General features: G+C 42.3%; 1 protein-coding gene and 1 long non-coding RNA gene across 3 annotated transcripts in view; one reads left to right on the top strand and one right to left on the bottom strand.

The window, feature by feature from the left end:
• Positions 1-1409, bottom strand: part of LOC103468733 (uncharacterized) — a 5173-nt gene extending 3764 nt beyond the window's left edge. Inside the window, exon 1 of the long non-coding RNA XR_534247.3 lies at positions 1117-1409. This is a non-coding gene — a long non-coding RNA (uncharacterized LOC103468733). The remainder of the gene's footprint in view (positions 1-1116) is intronic.
• dnmt1 (DNA (cytosine-5-)-methyltransferase 1) lies at positions 768-12211 on the top strand. 2 transcript variants are annotated; one of them, XM_008416016.3, is made up of 35 exons: positions 768-1013; positions 1421-1457; positions 1677-1784; positions 2677-2917; positions 3003-3075; positions 3170-3251; positions 3334-3374; positions 3463-3517; positions 3621-3704; positions 3791-3900; positions 3980-4098; positions 4181-4273; positions 4347-4498; positions 4578-4765; positions 4918-4932; positions 5506-5686; positions 5787-5884; positions 5995-6142; positions 6704-6819; positions 6896-7097; positions 7174-7307; positions 7464-7643; positions 8604-8828; positions 8916-9108; positions 9213-9303; positions 9402-9536; positions 9790-10072; positions 10158-10299; positions 10395-10561; positions 10650-10827; positions 10906-11101; positions 11184-11347; positions 11542-11658; positions 11782-11878; positions 11954-12211. In XM_008416016.3, the coding sequence occupies exons 1-35, from the start codon at positions 967-969 to the stop codon at positions 11986-11988; spliced, it is 4527 nt and encodes a 1508-aa protein (XP_008414238.2). In that variant the 5' UTR covers positions 768-966; the 3' UTR covers positions 11989-12211. The 2 variants fall into 2 exon arrangements, with proteins under 2 accessions (XP_008414238.2, XP_008414239.2); XM_008416017.3 differs by lacking the exon at positions 4918-4932.

Here is a 12211-nt window from a genome sequence, read left to right as displayed (position 1 = left end):
CCTCCTAATATTACCTGTTCTACTTATGAGTTGTAAATTCGACACATAAAATGCGTTTGTGAGCCCAACTCAATTGTTCAATAGAATTTGTATATTTTATATATAGGGTATTTTACCCATAAGTCTTTGTAATGGTAGCGTTTGCAGTGCCGGGGTTTCCGTTACTGCTGTATCGCTCGCAACTGAGCCGACTGGATGTGCCAGCTCATTACTGGCACAGTCAGTAATGATAATAACTACCATCCGAAAAACTTTTACTGGCCATTTTATATTAACTTTGTATATCGTGTACATACAATGACATACTAGAAAGATATAATGATTCCAAACTATTTATGCTGAGATTCAATTCAAAAATAAGCCACAATTATCCAATCACACTGAAAAATAGACAGTGTTAAGACAGTTCTGCGACAAATCCGCAAACGGACAAGAGTCAAGCTCAACCAGCCAGTGAAAGCAGCTTTTCGTACCACTCCTGTCTTCACATCCTCTTACAATCTGCGATTTTCTATAAAATGTGTAAACACTTACTTTATTTAAAAAAACAAACAACATTTTCTAACATTTTTATATCAACCAAGTTAAAATTATAGTATTGAGGAAAAAAATAATCAATAAAGGATTAGGATTGTGTTTCCATGTATGAATTACATATTAAAAGTTATTTTCCAGGGTAAGAAGAAGTGAAGCTATTTGGAAAACGGAAGAGTCGGCTCTTGCTGGCGTTCTAAGCCAAAAGATTCGGCTCCCGGAAAGGACACGCAAATCCCAACGCTACATTCCGCGCGAAAACACGGCCTGCGCGCCCGAACTGCATAGCATCCACGTTAGGAAGCGTCCACAGACTGGAGGGTCACTGTGGATCCGTGCTGTGGTTAATGACAGCGGGCTCAACCTGGTGTTTAACAGTTTTTAAAGCAATTTTATCGTGCTTGTCTTTCGGCTTTTAAGTAGCATTTTACGATGCCATCCAAAACGTCCTTGTCTTTGCCCGACGACGTGAGAAAGAGGTATGGTAATATATATATAAAAAATGCTAATATTGTGATAGGTACATAGCAACCTATGTTATTTTAGGAGTTACAACAGCAGGCCTGGAAATTTGCCACTTACCCCGTTGCTTATGACTGCTGAATTTCACAGCTTTGCTTGCAGTAGCATGTGCAGCTAGCATTAGCTTGTTGCCAATTGTCAAATTCAGCTGGTAGTTTTTCTTTCTGATGTTAGCTTGCTAGCATGGTTAGCCTCACAATGGATGGGTTCGTGTGCGTGATTTGGCGCCACTCAGGAAGTTTTCTTATTTATGTTATTCCTCCTTTCCCTCTGTTAACGTGATTTCAATATTAGGCTACATAAGTGAGCGTGCTATTCCTTTGGGATAACTGTAACGTTATCTTGTCATGTCTTCTCGGTATAGGCTGCAGATGCTGGATGAAGATGGATCTCTAGAGGAGGCAAGTAAAGTTTGTAATCAGTAATACTGTATGGCTGCTTCGTGCGACCCATGCTGTAACAGTTACTCCCTCTGCTTCATTAGAATTGAATAAAATTAAGTTTGGTTTCAGATTTCTTTTTAACACGACATAACTAAGGGAATGTAATTGTGTCATGTAAGTTTGTGTTTTATTTTTTTTTAACCCAAAATGGTCATTACTGTGAACCTGTTATTTCAGGATCAGGTGAAAGAGAAGCTAAGGTTGGTGCAGGACTTCCTGCATGATGACGCTCAGGACCAGCTGACCAATCTGGAGGAGAAAATGAAGAATTCAGAAATCTCAAAGGTCAGGGATTCTACGTATTCATTTCTGTTCTTGCCTAGCTACATGACATGAATACATATCACTACATTGAAAAGTACATTTGTTTTAATGATCCAGTTGCAAAAATGAAAACTTGTGTTGTTTTTTTTCTGTTAACTTTGGCAATGGTATCTTAGAGTGTTTCTGTTGACACCGGATTAATTCCTGCATCTCATAAAGTCCCACAGAAGCCTTGAAATCACCCACTTATTAGGTCAGGTGTGTGCTTTATTAGCAGACTTCAGCTCATTTGTGTTGTTTGGATGCATTCTCCAGACAGCTTTATCAGCTGAGGGAAGCGTGCAGAGGTTTAAGGTTGCTGAGTGCATCCCTGTGTTTGAGGTGATTTTGATAAGACAGCCTGTATCACCTGCTGAAGGTGACATTGCTCGCCCAAATCATCACAAACTGTGGAAGCTTCACATTGAACCTGAAACATCGTGAATCCAGTTCTTCATCATTGTTCAGTCCTCTTTTGGCTACAGTTAATCTTGTTGCCTGTGCACCTTTTTCCTTCCACAAAACTTTCCATGAATGTGTTTAGGAATAGCTCTGAGAGAACTTGTTTAAGGATGAGCTTCTGTGGCCGGTTTGACCGTCTGCTGGACAACTGTCAAGTCAGCCGTTTTCTTCATGATTAGCCTTAACCTAACATTTCCATATTAAGAATATCTTCTTTAGTCGGATTTGTAATACTTTGGTTTGCCTAGTCAGATTTATAGGTTTTAATCGACTGTAACGTCATAATCATATTAACTAATCCTAAAAAAGTCACTGTGTATTTGACACATTTAAATTCATTTCCTCATGATTTTCTCATTCATGGAGATGCTCCTATAATCTGCCGTCTAACTGTAACTTTTTTTTTCCTCAGGAGCTTTACATCTCTAAAGTTAAGGTCTTGCTGGGCAAAGAGCTTCGTCTTGAAAACGGCTCGCATGAGGACGGCATGGAGCAGAATGGAAAGGCGAATGGGTTTGCTAATGGCTCCCATAAAGATAAAGAGGACGAAGATGTAAATATGGTGACAGAACGAGAAGAAACAGAAACCAAGTCACCAGCTGCTCTCAAAGGGAAAGGTGGACGCAGGAGCAAGGCACACTCTGAAACTAAAAGTTAGTTTAACACTTACTCCATCAAATTCTGATTTAAAAAAAAATGTTTTGAGACTTTTTTAAAATTTCCTAAACTATTTCGTAGAATCACCGACCAGTACCAGAGTCACCAGAAACAGTGGCAAACAGCCAACCATCTTGTCAATGTTCTCCAAAGTGTACGTATCGGCTTCATGTGTTCTGAAAAGACAAAGGAGAGTCAAATTATTTCTCTCAGGAAGTGGCTGACATTTAAATGGATTTGCATTACAGTCAGAAACGCAAATCCGAGGACTTGAACGGAGAAGCTGTCAACGGAATAAATGAAGCGCAGAAAGAAGACGACACTGAAGAGGTGATGATTTTATTGATCAGCCGATCTGATCAGGATTGGACTTTCAGTGTTTGTTAAAAATCTATTTTGCACTTTGTTGCAGACTCAGGAGGAGAAACGCCTCAAGGCGGATTCAGATGAAAAGTAAGTTCTTACCTACCCAAAAGATTTATTTATTTTTTTACTCCTGGAGTGAATTTATTACTTCCAACTTTTGCCTTGTGTTCTGCAGACTTGCTCCAGAGGAGTCAAAATCCAAGATTACTAAACCAGGACCTGCTGCAAAGGTACTGAGATGCTTCTTTTAAACATTGATGCTGTGGTTTGTAACAACATAAACAGCTTCAGCGTTTTTTTTTTTGGCTTATTTATTTATTTTTTTCTCTCCAGACGCCGCCTCCTAAATGCCCTGACTGTAGGCAGTATCTGGATGATCCGGATCTGAAGATGTTTCAAGGGGATCCTGATAACGCGGTGAGAGCCTCGTGTTTTCAGACGATCAGAGCCCGTCAGGGCGGCGTTTAATTCCAAACCTGACCATTTTTAACCTCCACCTTCAGCTTGAAGAGCCAGAGATGTTAACTCATGAGAGTTTGTCGCTGTTTGAGGCTAATGAGGACGGATTTGAGAGCTACGACCATCTGCCACAGCACAGGATCACAAACTTCAGGTATTGGATCCGGTCTGGATCCAAGTTGCCTGGTGCTCTGTGATGGTGCTCGTCTAAGTGGTGTGTTGTTTCTTTGCAGTGTGTATGACAAGCGTGGCCATCTTTGCCCGTTTGACTCTGGGCTGATTGAGAAGAACGTGGAGCTTTACTTCAGCTGCTATGTGAAACCGATCTATGACGACAGCCCGGGCTTAACCAGTACGACGGTTTCCTTCAAGACATAAACCTTTTGTTGGTTGCTTGTAACTCTACAGCACATGCTGTGTTTTCTTCGACTCAGGCGGTGTTTTTGCCAGAAAGCTTGGACCCATCAATGCCTGGTGGATAACTGGTTTCGATGGAGGAGAAAAGGCTTTGATTGGATTCACAACATGTAAGTTCTCCTCTTCTTACCAAACGCCTAACACCATTTAAGCGACTCGCTGACATCATCTTTGTTTGTGCAGCTTTTGCCGATTACATCCTGATGGAGCCCAGCGACGAGTACGCTCCCATTTTCGCACTGATGCAGGAGAAAATCTACATGAGCAAGATTGTTGTGGAATTCCTCCAGAAGAACCCAGACGCCACCTACGAAGATCTTCTCAACAAGATTGAGGTGAGCTCTTGCGTGAAAATTTGAGCACTTTGAAGTTTGTTTGTTTTTTGTGCTGATCGCCTCTGTCCGTTTCCTGCAGACCACCGTCCCTCCAGCAGGACTGAGCTTCAACTGCTTCACTGAAGACACCTTGCTGCGCCATGCCCAGTTCGTGGTGGAGCAGGTGGAGAGTTACGATGAGGCCGGCGACTCAGACGAGCAGCCAATCATTGTTACTCCCTGCATGAGAGATCTGATCAAACTGGCAGGAGTCACCCTGGGAAAGAGGTAAAGATCTGTGACCAGGAGCCGACAACGAAAGCTCCTATAAACAAGCTGTTGTTTTTTTTTTTTTTTTTTTTTTTACTACTTTTGTACTTGTGTATTTATACTCCTCGTCTCCCAGATGTCTAATATTCCTTTAACATTTCCTAATGCAGCATGCAGCTGTACTGGTAGGTAGGCTTTACTGTGATTGCATTTAGCTTGTATGTGGCTGTGTTCATGTGAAACATTCCAAAGCTTGATGCTCAAACATCCATACCATAATTCATGCTAACATTTTGTTTTTAACCACGGTTTTGCTTTACATACCTAATTATTTTCCTAGTTTAAATCTAGCATTTTTTTATCAGTAGGTGTGTGAATTGCTGCCAGTGAAATGTACACTTGGTTTCAGGCCGTAGCAGCAGGCTTGTAAAGCAGTCTAGTTTGTGCTACATTAATGTGTTCACTTTTGGTTTGAGTGAACACATTAATGTAGCAATGTAAAGTGGTAGATCCTAAAAAAAAAATAATTTGTCTCTAGAAGAGGAAAACTCTTTACAATCAAGAGTTCTCCACATTCAACACTTTCACTTCAAAATGCTTATTTCCATCTAGAGTGTGTGTTTTTATTTCTTTGCTTTTTGCGTTGCATGGCCTGACGCTGGGGTTTAACGGCCAGAAGCATCATAACGTCATCACTCCACATGTGATGAGGTGAAACCAAAACAACAGCTTTAAATTAAATAACCTTCCGTTGACAGGAGAGCTGCCAGAAGACAGACCATCCGCCACCCAACTAAGATAGAGAAGGACAGCAAGGGACCAACTAAGGCCACCACAACCAAGATGGTCTACCAGATTTTCGACGCCTTCTTCGCTGATCAAATAGAGCAGAATGATAAGGAGGGAGGAGTCAAACGGCAGCGCTGTGGAGTCTGTGAAGTGAGTTGGAGAAGGCCAACTGGTTTACGCCAAGCTATGGTGATCCTTCTCTCCACTTCTACATGAATAAAACATTTGATTTTGCCACCCGTCTTTCTAGGTGTGCCAGTCTCCTGACTGTGGCAAGTGCACAGCCTGCAAGGACATGATCAAATTTGGAGGAAGTGGCAAAAGCAAGCAAGCTTGTAAGCAGAGAAGGTGAGGATGTTAAAGCAGCAAAACACAAATTTATTTTATTTATTTATTTTGGTTTTCATCTCATTTGCTCTTTCTGTTTAATGCTAAACTTTGTCATTCTTTTCCCTTAGATGTCCAAACCTTGCTGTAAAGGAGGCTGAGGATGATGAGAATATTGAGGAGGAAGATGTTCCAGCAGAGAAGACCAAAAAGGTTCTTCAAACCAAGAAAAAGAGACAGACCCAGTCCAAACTTGCATGGGTTGGTGAGCTTGTTGAGGTAGGATTTAATTTTGTGACAAGAGGGTTGGATTTTCTGCCAAACACAATCTGCATAATGACAAAAAAAAAAAAAAAACGATTCACTGCTTGAGATTTTGGGAGTTTTGATGATTTCAATCAGAAAACAAAATGCTGTGATACCTGCGTTCTGCCAGCAGGTGGCAGTAGCATTAACATCAACATGCATGGCAACCAGCAGTTGTAGGCTGAAGTTTGTCGAAAAGCATGTTTCCGTTAACACGATTTACAGTTTCCTGTCAACATCTGTAGCCTGACTTTGAGGTTTCGTGGAAATAGTCACTATGAAGTGAGGCAGGTTTGTTAAAACTCAAATCAATTTCATGATTCTTGTGCTTTCTACAACAGAAAGTCAGGTTAGTTATTTGCAAAACATACATCTTGTTTTTTTTTATAATCATAAGATATCCAGTGTGGAAGTGTTTTAAAAAAAAAAAAAGTTTTATTTATTTATTTTACAGTTTTCCTTACAAAATTCCTCACGTTTTTGTCAAATAGGAGTGGTGGTGTGGGCATGGGTTTTAACTCTGATTCTCTTCAGACTGAGGGGAAGAGGCAGTACTACAAGAAGGTCTCCTTGAACGATGAAGTGCTGGAAGTGGGAGACTGCGTCTCAGTTTCATCCGAAGATCCGTCCACTCCTCTGTATCTGGCAAGGTATGACATCTCTTTATGTCCTCTAACGTCATCAAGAGTCTGACCTGGTTATACCTAATGACATATTCCTCTTCAGGATCACGTCATTGTGGGAGGACAATAATGGGAAGATGTTTCACGCCCACTGGTTCCTCCGTGGGATCCACACAGTCCTGGGAGAGTCCTCTGATCCACTGGAGCTGGTTATCGTCGATGAATGCGAAGACATGCTGCTCAATTATGTACAAGGAAAAGTGAACGTCATGTACAAAGCTCCATCAAACAACTGGTTCATGGAGGTCAGTTTTTAGTCTTGATGCACTATGTATTGCATTTTGTCCTGAACTGCTTATTTAGAGGGTCCGTTTATTTCAGGGTGGGGTGGATGTTGACCTGAAGGTGATTGACGACGATGGGAAGAGTTTCTTCTATCAGTTCTGGTATGACACAGAGTTTGCTCGGTTTGAGACTCCTCCTAAGACTGAACAATCGGAAGACTGCAAGTTCAGGTACATGGGTTTTTAAACTTTATAACCTGTTCAGTAGGATTAATAAAAAGGCATGTAAAAGAATTTGTTTGGCATTGAATAACGCCAAGGATTACTGCTTTATTTTTCTAGCTTTTTATGATGTTGTTTCATTAACTTGGTTACGTTTTCATTTAGGTTCTGTGGCAGCTGCACCCGTACTAAAGAGCGTGATGAGCAGGAAGTGCCTCGAGCGTTTGAACCCCTGGAGAACGAAGACAGTGACAACAAGGCTCTGTATGCGTTGGCCTGCTTCAAGGGAGAACAGTTCAAGGTTGGAGACAGCGTCTACATGCCTCCTGAAGCCTTCAGTTTTAGGTAACAAAAAAAAGGTTCTTGTTTAAACAGTAGAAATGATTGAATTTCAGTAGCTCTAATGGGTAGTTATAACAGGGCTGCTGGAGATGAACTTGATTTATATTTGGAAGTCCAGTGACTGAGAACAGAGATGCAAACAAACTGTTGGAAGCCAACCAATCACTGATCTTTTTTGACTTTTATGGAAAAAGCTACAGTAAATTATGCAAAAGGAACCAACACTTTCTGTGCTCCTCCTAGTTTCTGATGTGACCTTACAAGCAATTCAGTCAGGCAGTTTGGTTCATTGTTGTGTACTTTATAGAATAAAAACAAGATGTCATTCAAGCAACCTGCAAGTTATGAAATGGTCTCAGGTTTGACTTGAGTGGTAGACTGACTGATCTAATATTTGACATGTGGGTCATGGTTCATACAAACTGTTTTGTGTGGAGCACCTTTTATGCAGTAAAGTGCGAGAAAGTGATTTGTGGAATTTAAAGACATGCAAATCGCTCCAAAGAATAGTGAACAAAGCAAAAATGCTTGATGTAAAATAAGTAATGAACAGAGAGAGAATAATAGAATGTCGCATCATAAAACAGAGGAAACCCCAACAAGGTTTCTTGTATGCTTGTTGGTCTTTAGCTGTAAGGAGTTTAGTTTAGTGCTGATCTCTAACTTTACCTTCTTAAGCCAAAAACATTCGTTTTCTGCATAAAGGGAACTCTGTCCCATCCACTAACTCGGTCATAAGAAGTGTCTGTGGTCATGTCTTTAAACAGAATAAGAATTTTTTTAATATGAAGTAATCTAAATTAATGAATAGACGAGACCTGAGCACGCAGCCTTGAGGAACCCCGTATCAGTTCTATATCTAGATCTATTTGGTTTCTAGGTGATCTACAAAACAACTGAATGTCTTAGTTTAAGACTGTTGCCATCATGTGACTAATTACCTTTTTCTGTTTTTTTTTTCAGTGTGAAACCAGCCAGCCCGGTGAAGCGCTCCCACAGAAAAGAGGATGTGGATGAAGATCTGTATCCAGAGTACTACAGGAAGTCTTCAGACTACATTAAGGGGTCAAACCTGGATGCCCCAGAGCCTTTCCGTGTTGGCCGCGTCAAGGAGATTTTCTGTCATCGCCGCAGCAACGGGAAATCGGACACCTCAGAGGTCAAGCTGAGACTCTACAAGTTCTACAGGTACACGTTTCATTCATTTTCAGGATCTGTAAGGGGATTTTTGTGTAAAGGAGTGAAGAATTAACAGAGATCTGTGTAAATTATCAGGCCAGAGAACACACACAGAGGTGTCAAAGCCAGTTACCATACAGACATCAATCAGCTCTACTGGAGTGATGAGGAAGTGACAGTTAGCATGTCTGAGGTTCTCGGACGCTGTCAAGTAGAGTACGCAGAAGACCTGAATGAATCTGTCCAAGATTACTCCAGCGGTGGACCGGACCGCTTCTACTTCCTGGAGGTACGGCTGTTGCCTCTTCTGTTTTTCTGCTATCGATTCTAATTTGCCTGAACTAAGCATCTCTTCAAGTGTAGCATATGTCTGATATTTGTTCTGTCTTACAGGCTTACAACGCTAAATCCAAGAGTTTTGAAGATCCTCCTAACCATGCCCGCTCTTGTGTTCATAAAGGGAAAGGGAAGGGCAAAGGAAAAGGTTGGTTTTTGAAAAAAATAAATAAATAAAGGTTCTACATGCATATCTTGATGTTCTTGAATTTGTTGCTGACAGATATTTCACTTTACGCTTATCAGGTAAAGGCAAAGGAAAAGCATCACAAGAACCACAAGAGTCTCGCACGGAACCACAGACACTTAAAGTACCAAAATATCGCACTCTCGATGTTTTCTCTGGCTGTGGTGGACTTTCTGAAGGCTTCCACCAGGCTGGTAGGTTCACATTGCATTTCAGTTACCAGAGTATTTCACACAAATGTGTTGCCCAGAATTTCCTCTTGCTGCTGGGTGTCTGCATATTCTTAAAAGGTTTTAAATTCATGTTTCTAAAATTAAGGCCTTAAAACGTTTTGAGTTAATTTTAAGGAATGTAAGTCGGCCTTAAATATGCTGATCACAGCTCTGAAATGTTGTAGCAATACTAGTCAAACTCGTGAAACCTCCAGATTCCCCGTGTTTCCTTCAGGTTTCTCCGAGACCCTCTGGGCTATTGAGATGTGGGAGCCTGCTGCACAGGCGTTCAGACTCAACAATCCTGGCACCACGGTGTTCACAGAGGACTGTAATGTCCTCCTGAAGCTGGTCATGTCTGGAGAAAAGACCAACTCCCTTGGCCAAAAGCTGCCTCAGAAGGGAGATGTAGAAATGTTGTGCGGCGGACCTCCTTGCCAAGGTTTCAGTGGAATGAACCGCTTCAATTCTCGCACTTATTCCAAGTTCAAAAACTCACTCGTGGTCTCCTATCTGAGGTGAGTGTTTTGTTGACTAGCCATGAATAATATTACATGGAAGACGATCCGGTTTGGATTGCTGATTGAATGGCTCCTCGTGCAGTTACTGCGACTACTACCGACCGAAGTTCTTCCTGCTGGAAAACGTGAGGAACTTTGTATCCTTCAAGAACTCCATGGTCCTGAAGCTGACTCTGCGCTGTCTGGTGCGAATGGGCTACCAGTGCACCTTTGGAGTCCTTCAGGTGGGTAGCACCGTGCAGATCGCTCCATTTCTGTTGTGGATGTGTGAAACTGTCCTGTTGAGGCTAAACCAGTTCTGTTTTCTCCTGCCCGTCAGGCCGGTCAGTACGGCGTTGCTCAGACCCGCCGCAGGGCAATCATCCTGGCTGCTGCTCCGGGAGAGAAGCTTCCTCGCTACCCTGAACCTCTGCACGTGTTTGCTCCCAGAGCGTGCTCGCTTACCGTGGCGGTCGATGAGAAGAAATACGTCAGCAACGTGACGCGGTAAAAAAAAAATACAAAGAAGTTTGACCTCTGCAGGTCTGCAGATCTCTGTAAGGCTTGTGGATCTAACTGTTCTGTTGTCCATCAGAGGGAACGGTGGCATCTACAGGACCATCACAGTCAGGGACACCATGTCTGACCTGCCCGAGATTCGCAACGGTGCCGCTGCTTTGGAGATTTCCTACAACGGAGAACCTCAGTCCTGGTTCCAGAGGCAGATCAGAGGCTCGCAGTATCAGCCCATTCTCAGAGACCATATCTGCAAGGTCAGCTATATTTTAGTTTTCACATGACCTCATCACAAATTACTGCTGTTCATGTTAAATAATCGTTTCTGTTTTCAGGACATGAGTGCTCTGGTTGAGGCCAGGATGCGTCACATCCCTCTGGCTCCGGGCTCCGACTGGAGAGATCTGCCCAACATTGAAGTTCGGTTAAAAGACGGCACCACGACGAAGAAGCTACGCTACACGCATCACGACAAGAAGAACGGACGCAGCAGCACCGGTGCTCTCAGAGGCGTCTGCACCTGTGCAGGAGGTGTGCAAGGTTCATTTACTTGATTTCTAATAGAAATGATGACGCGTGCGTCTCCAGCTGATAAAATGTCTGGTTATTTTAGGGAAAACGTGCGACTCTGCCGACAGGCAGTTCAACACGCTGATCCCCTGGTGTCTGCCCCACACTGGGAACCGCCACAATCACTGGGCCGGGCTGTACGGCAGACTGGAGTGGGACGGCTTCTTCAGCACCACCGTTACCAATCCTGAACCCATGGGGAAGCAGGTACGTCTGGAGAAGAGTTTCATGGCTAATCCCCAAAAGCAATGATCCAATACCTTCCATCTAACCTGAAAGGTTTTCAGGTTAGATGGAAGTTCATTGGATGGCTCATGAGTAAGATGTGGATGCTTCTATTTCATAATAGACCTAATTCCTTTTTCTTTCCTTGTGATTTTAACCTAAACCTGTAACTACAGGGTCGGGTTCTGCATCCAGAGCAGCACAGAGTTGTCAGTGTGAGGGAGTGCGCTCGCTCTCAGGGCTTCCCCGACACATACCGCTTCTTTGGAAACATCTTGGACAAACACAGACAGGTACTTAACAGAAGCATCTCCCCCAAAAAAATTTACATTAGGAGATGAAATTATCAAGGGTCTAAAATAATAAACTTAAGTTCTTGAGCAGCATGATCAGAAATGATGCGTTTTCTCTCCCAGGTTGGAAACGCTGTCCCTCCCCCGCTCTCCAGAGCCATAGGCCTGGAGATTAAGAAATGCGTCTCAGACAGGATGAAGGAGGAACAAGCTACAGCAGGTGGGTCATTTGGTTTCTGTCTGCTTCATTTCTCCAAACCTGCATTTACCATTTAAACTTTTTTTTTTTTTTCAGACGTCAAACAGGAGAAGATGGATGTCTCTGACTAACTTCTCCGTTTCCATGTTTTAAAGGTTTTAATGCTGATGTTGGAATACTTTTTAAAGTAATTTTGACTTCCAGCTGTCACCAAGTGGCCACTATGTACTATGTAGTAATCATTCCATATTGAGTCTTAATTGTTTTTATTCATGTTGTTAAATGTTAAATGTGGAATAAATTGTATGTAGATTTTATATGTAATATTTCAAATAAAGTTCTTCTGAAATTGTA

This window comes from Poecilia reticulata, chromosome 8, assembly GCF_904066995.2.
Source record: "Poecilia reticulata chromosome 8, P_reticulata-male-v2, whole genome shotgun sequence".
NCBI classification, from domain to species: domain Eukaryota; kingdom Metazoa; phylum Chordata; class Actinopteri; order Cyprinodontiformes; family Poeciliidae; genus Poecilia; species Poecilia reticulata.
Note: the sequence above shows the minus strand (reverse complement) of the source record. Positions and strands in the feature narration are given on the sequence as shown.

Coding starts and splice junctions, on each gene's coding strand:
- dnmt1 (XM_008416016.3), top strand. CDS start 967: ATGCCATCCAAAACGTCCTTGTCTTTGCCCGACGACGTGAGAAAGAG. Junction 3,076..3,169: donor TTGTCAATGTTCTCCAAAGT/GTACGTATCGGC, acceptor TTTGCATTACAG/TCAGAAACGCAAATCCGAGG. Junction 5,885..5,994: donor CAAGCTTGTAAGCAGAGAAG/GTGAGGATGTTA, acceptor CTTTTCCCTTAG/ATGTCCAAACCTTGCTGTAA.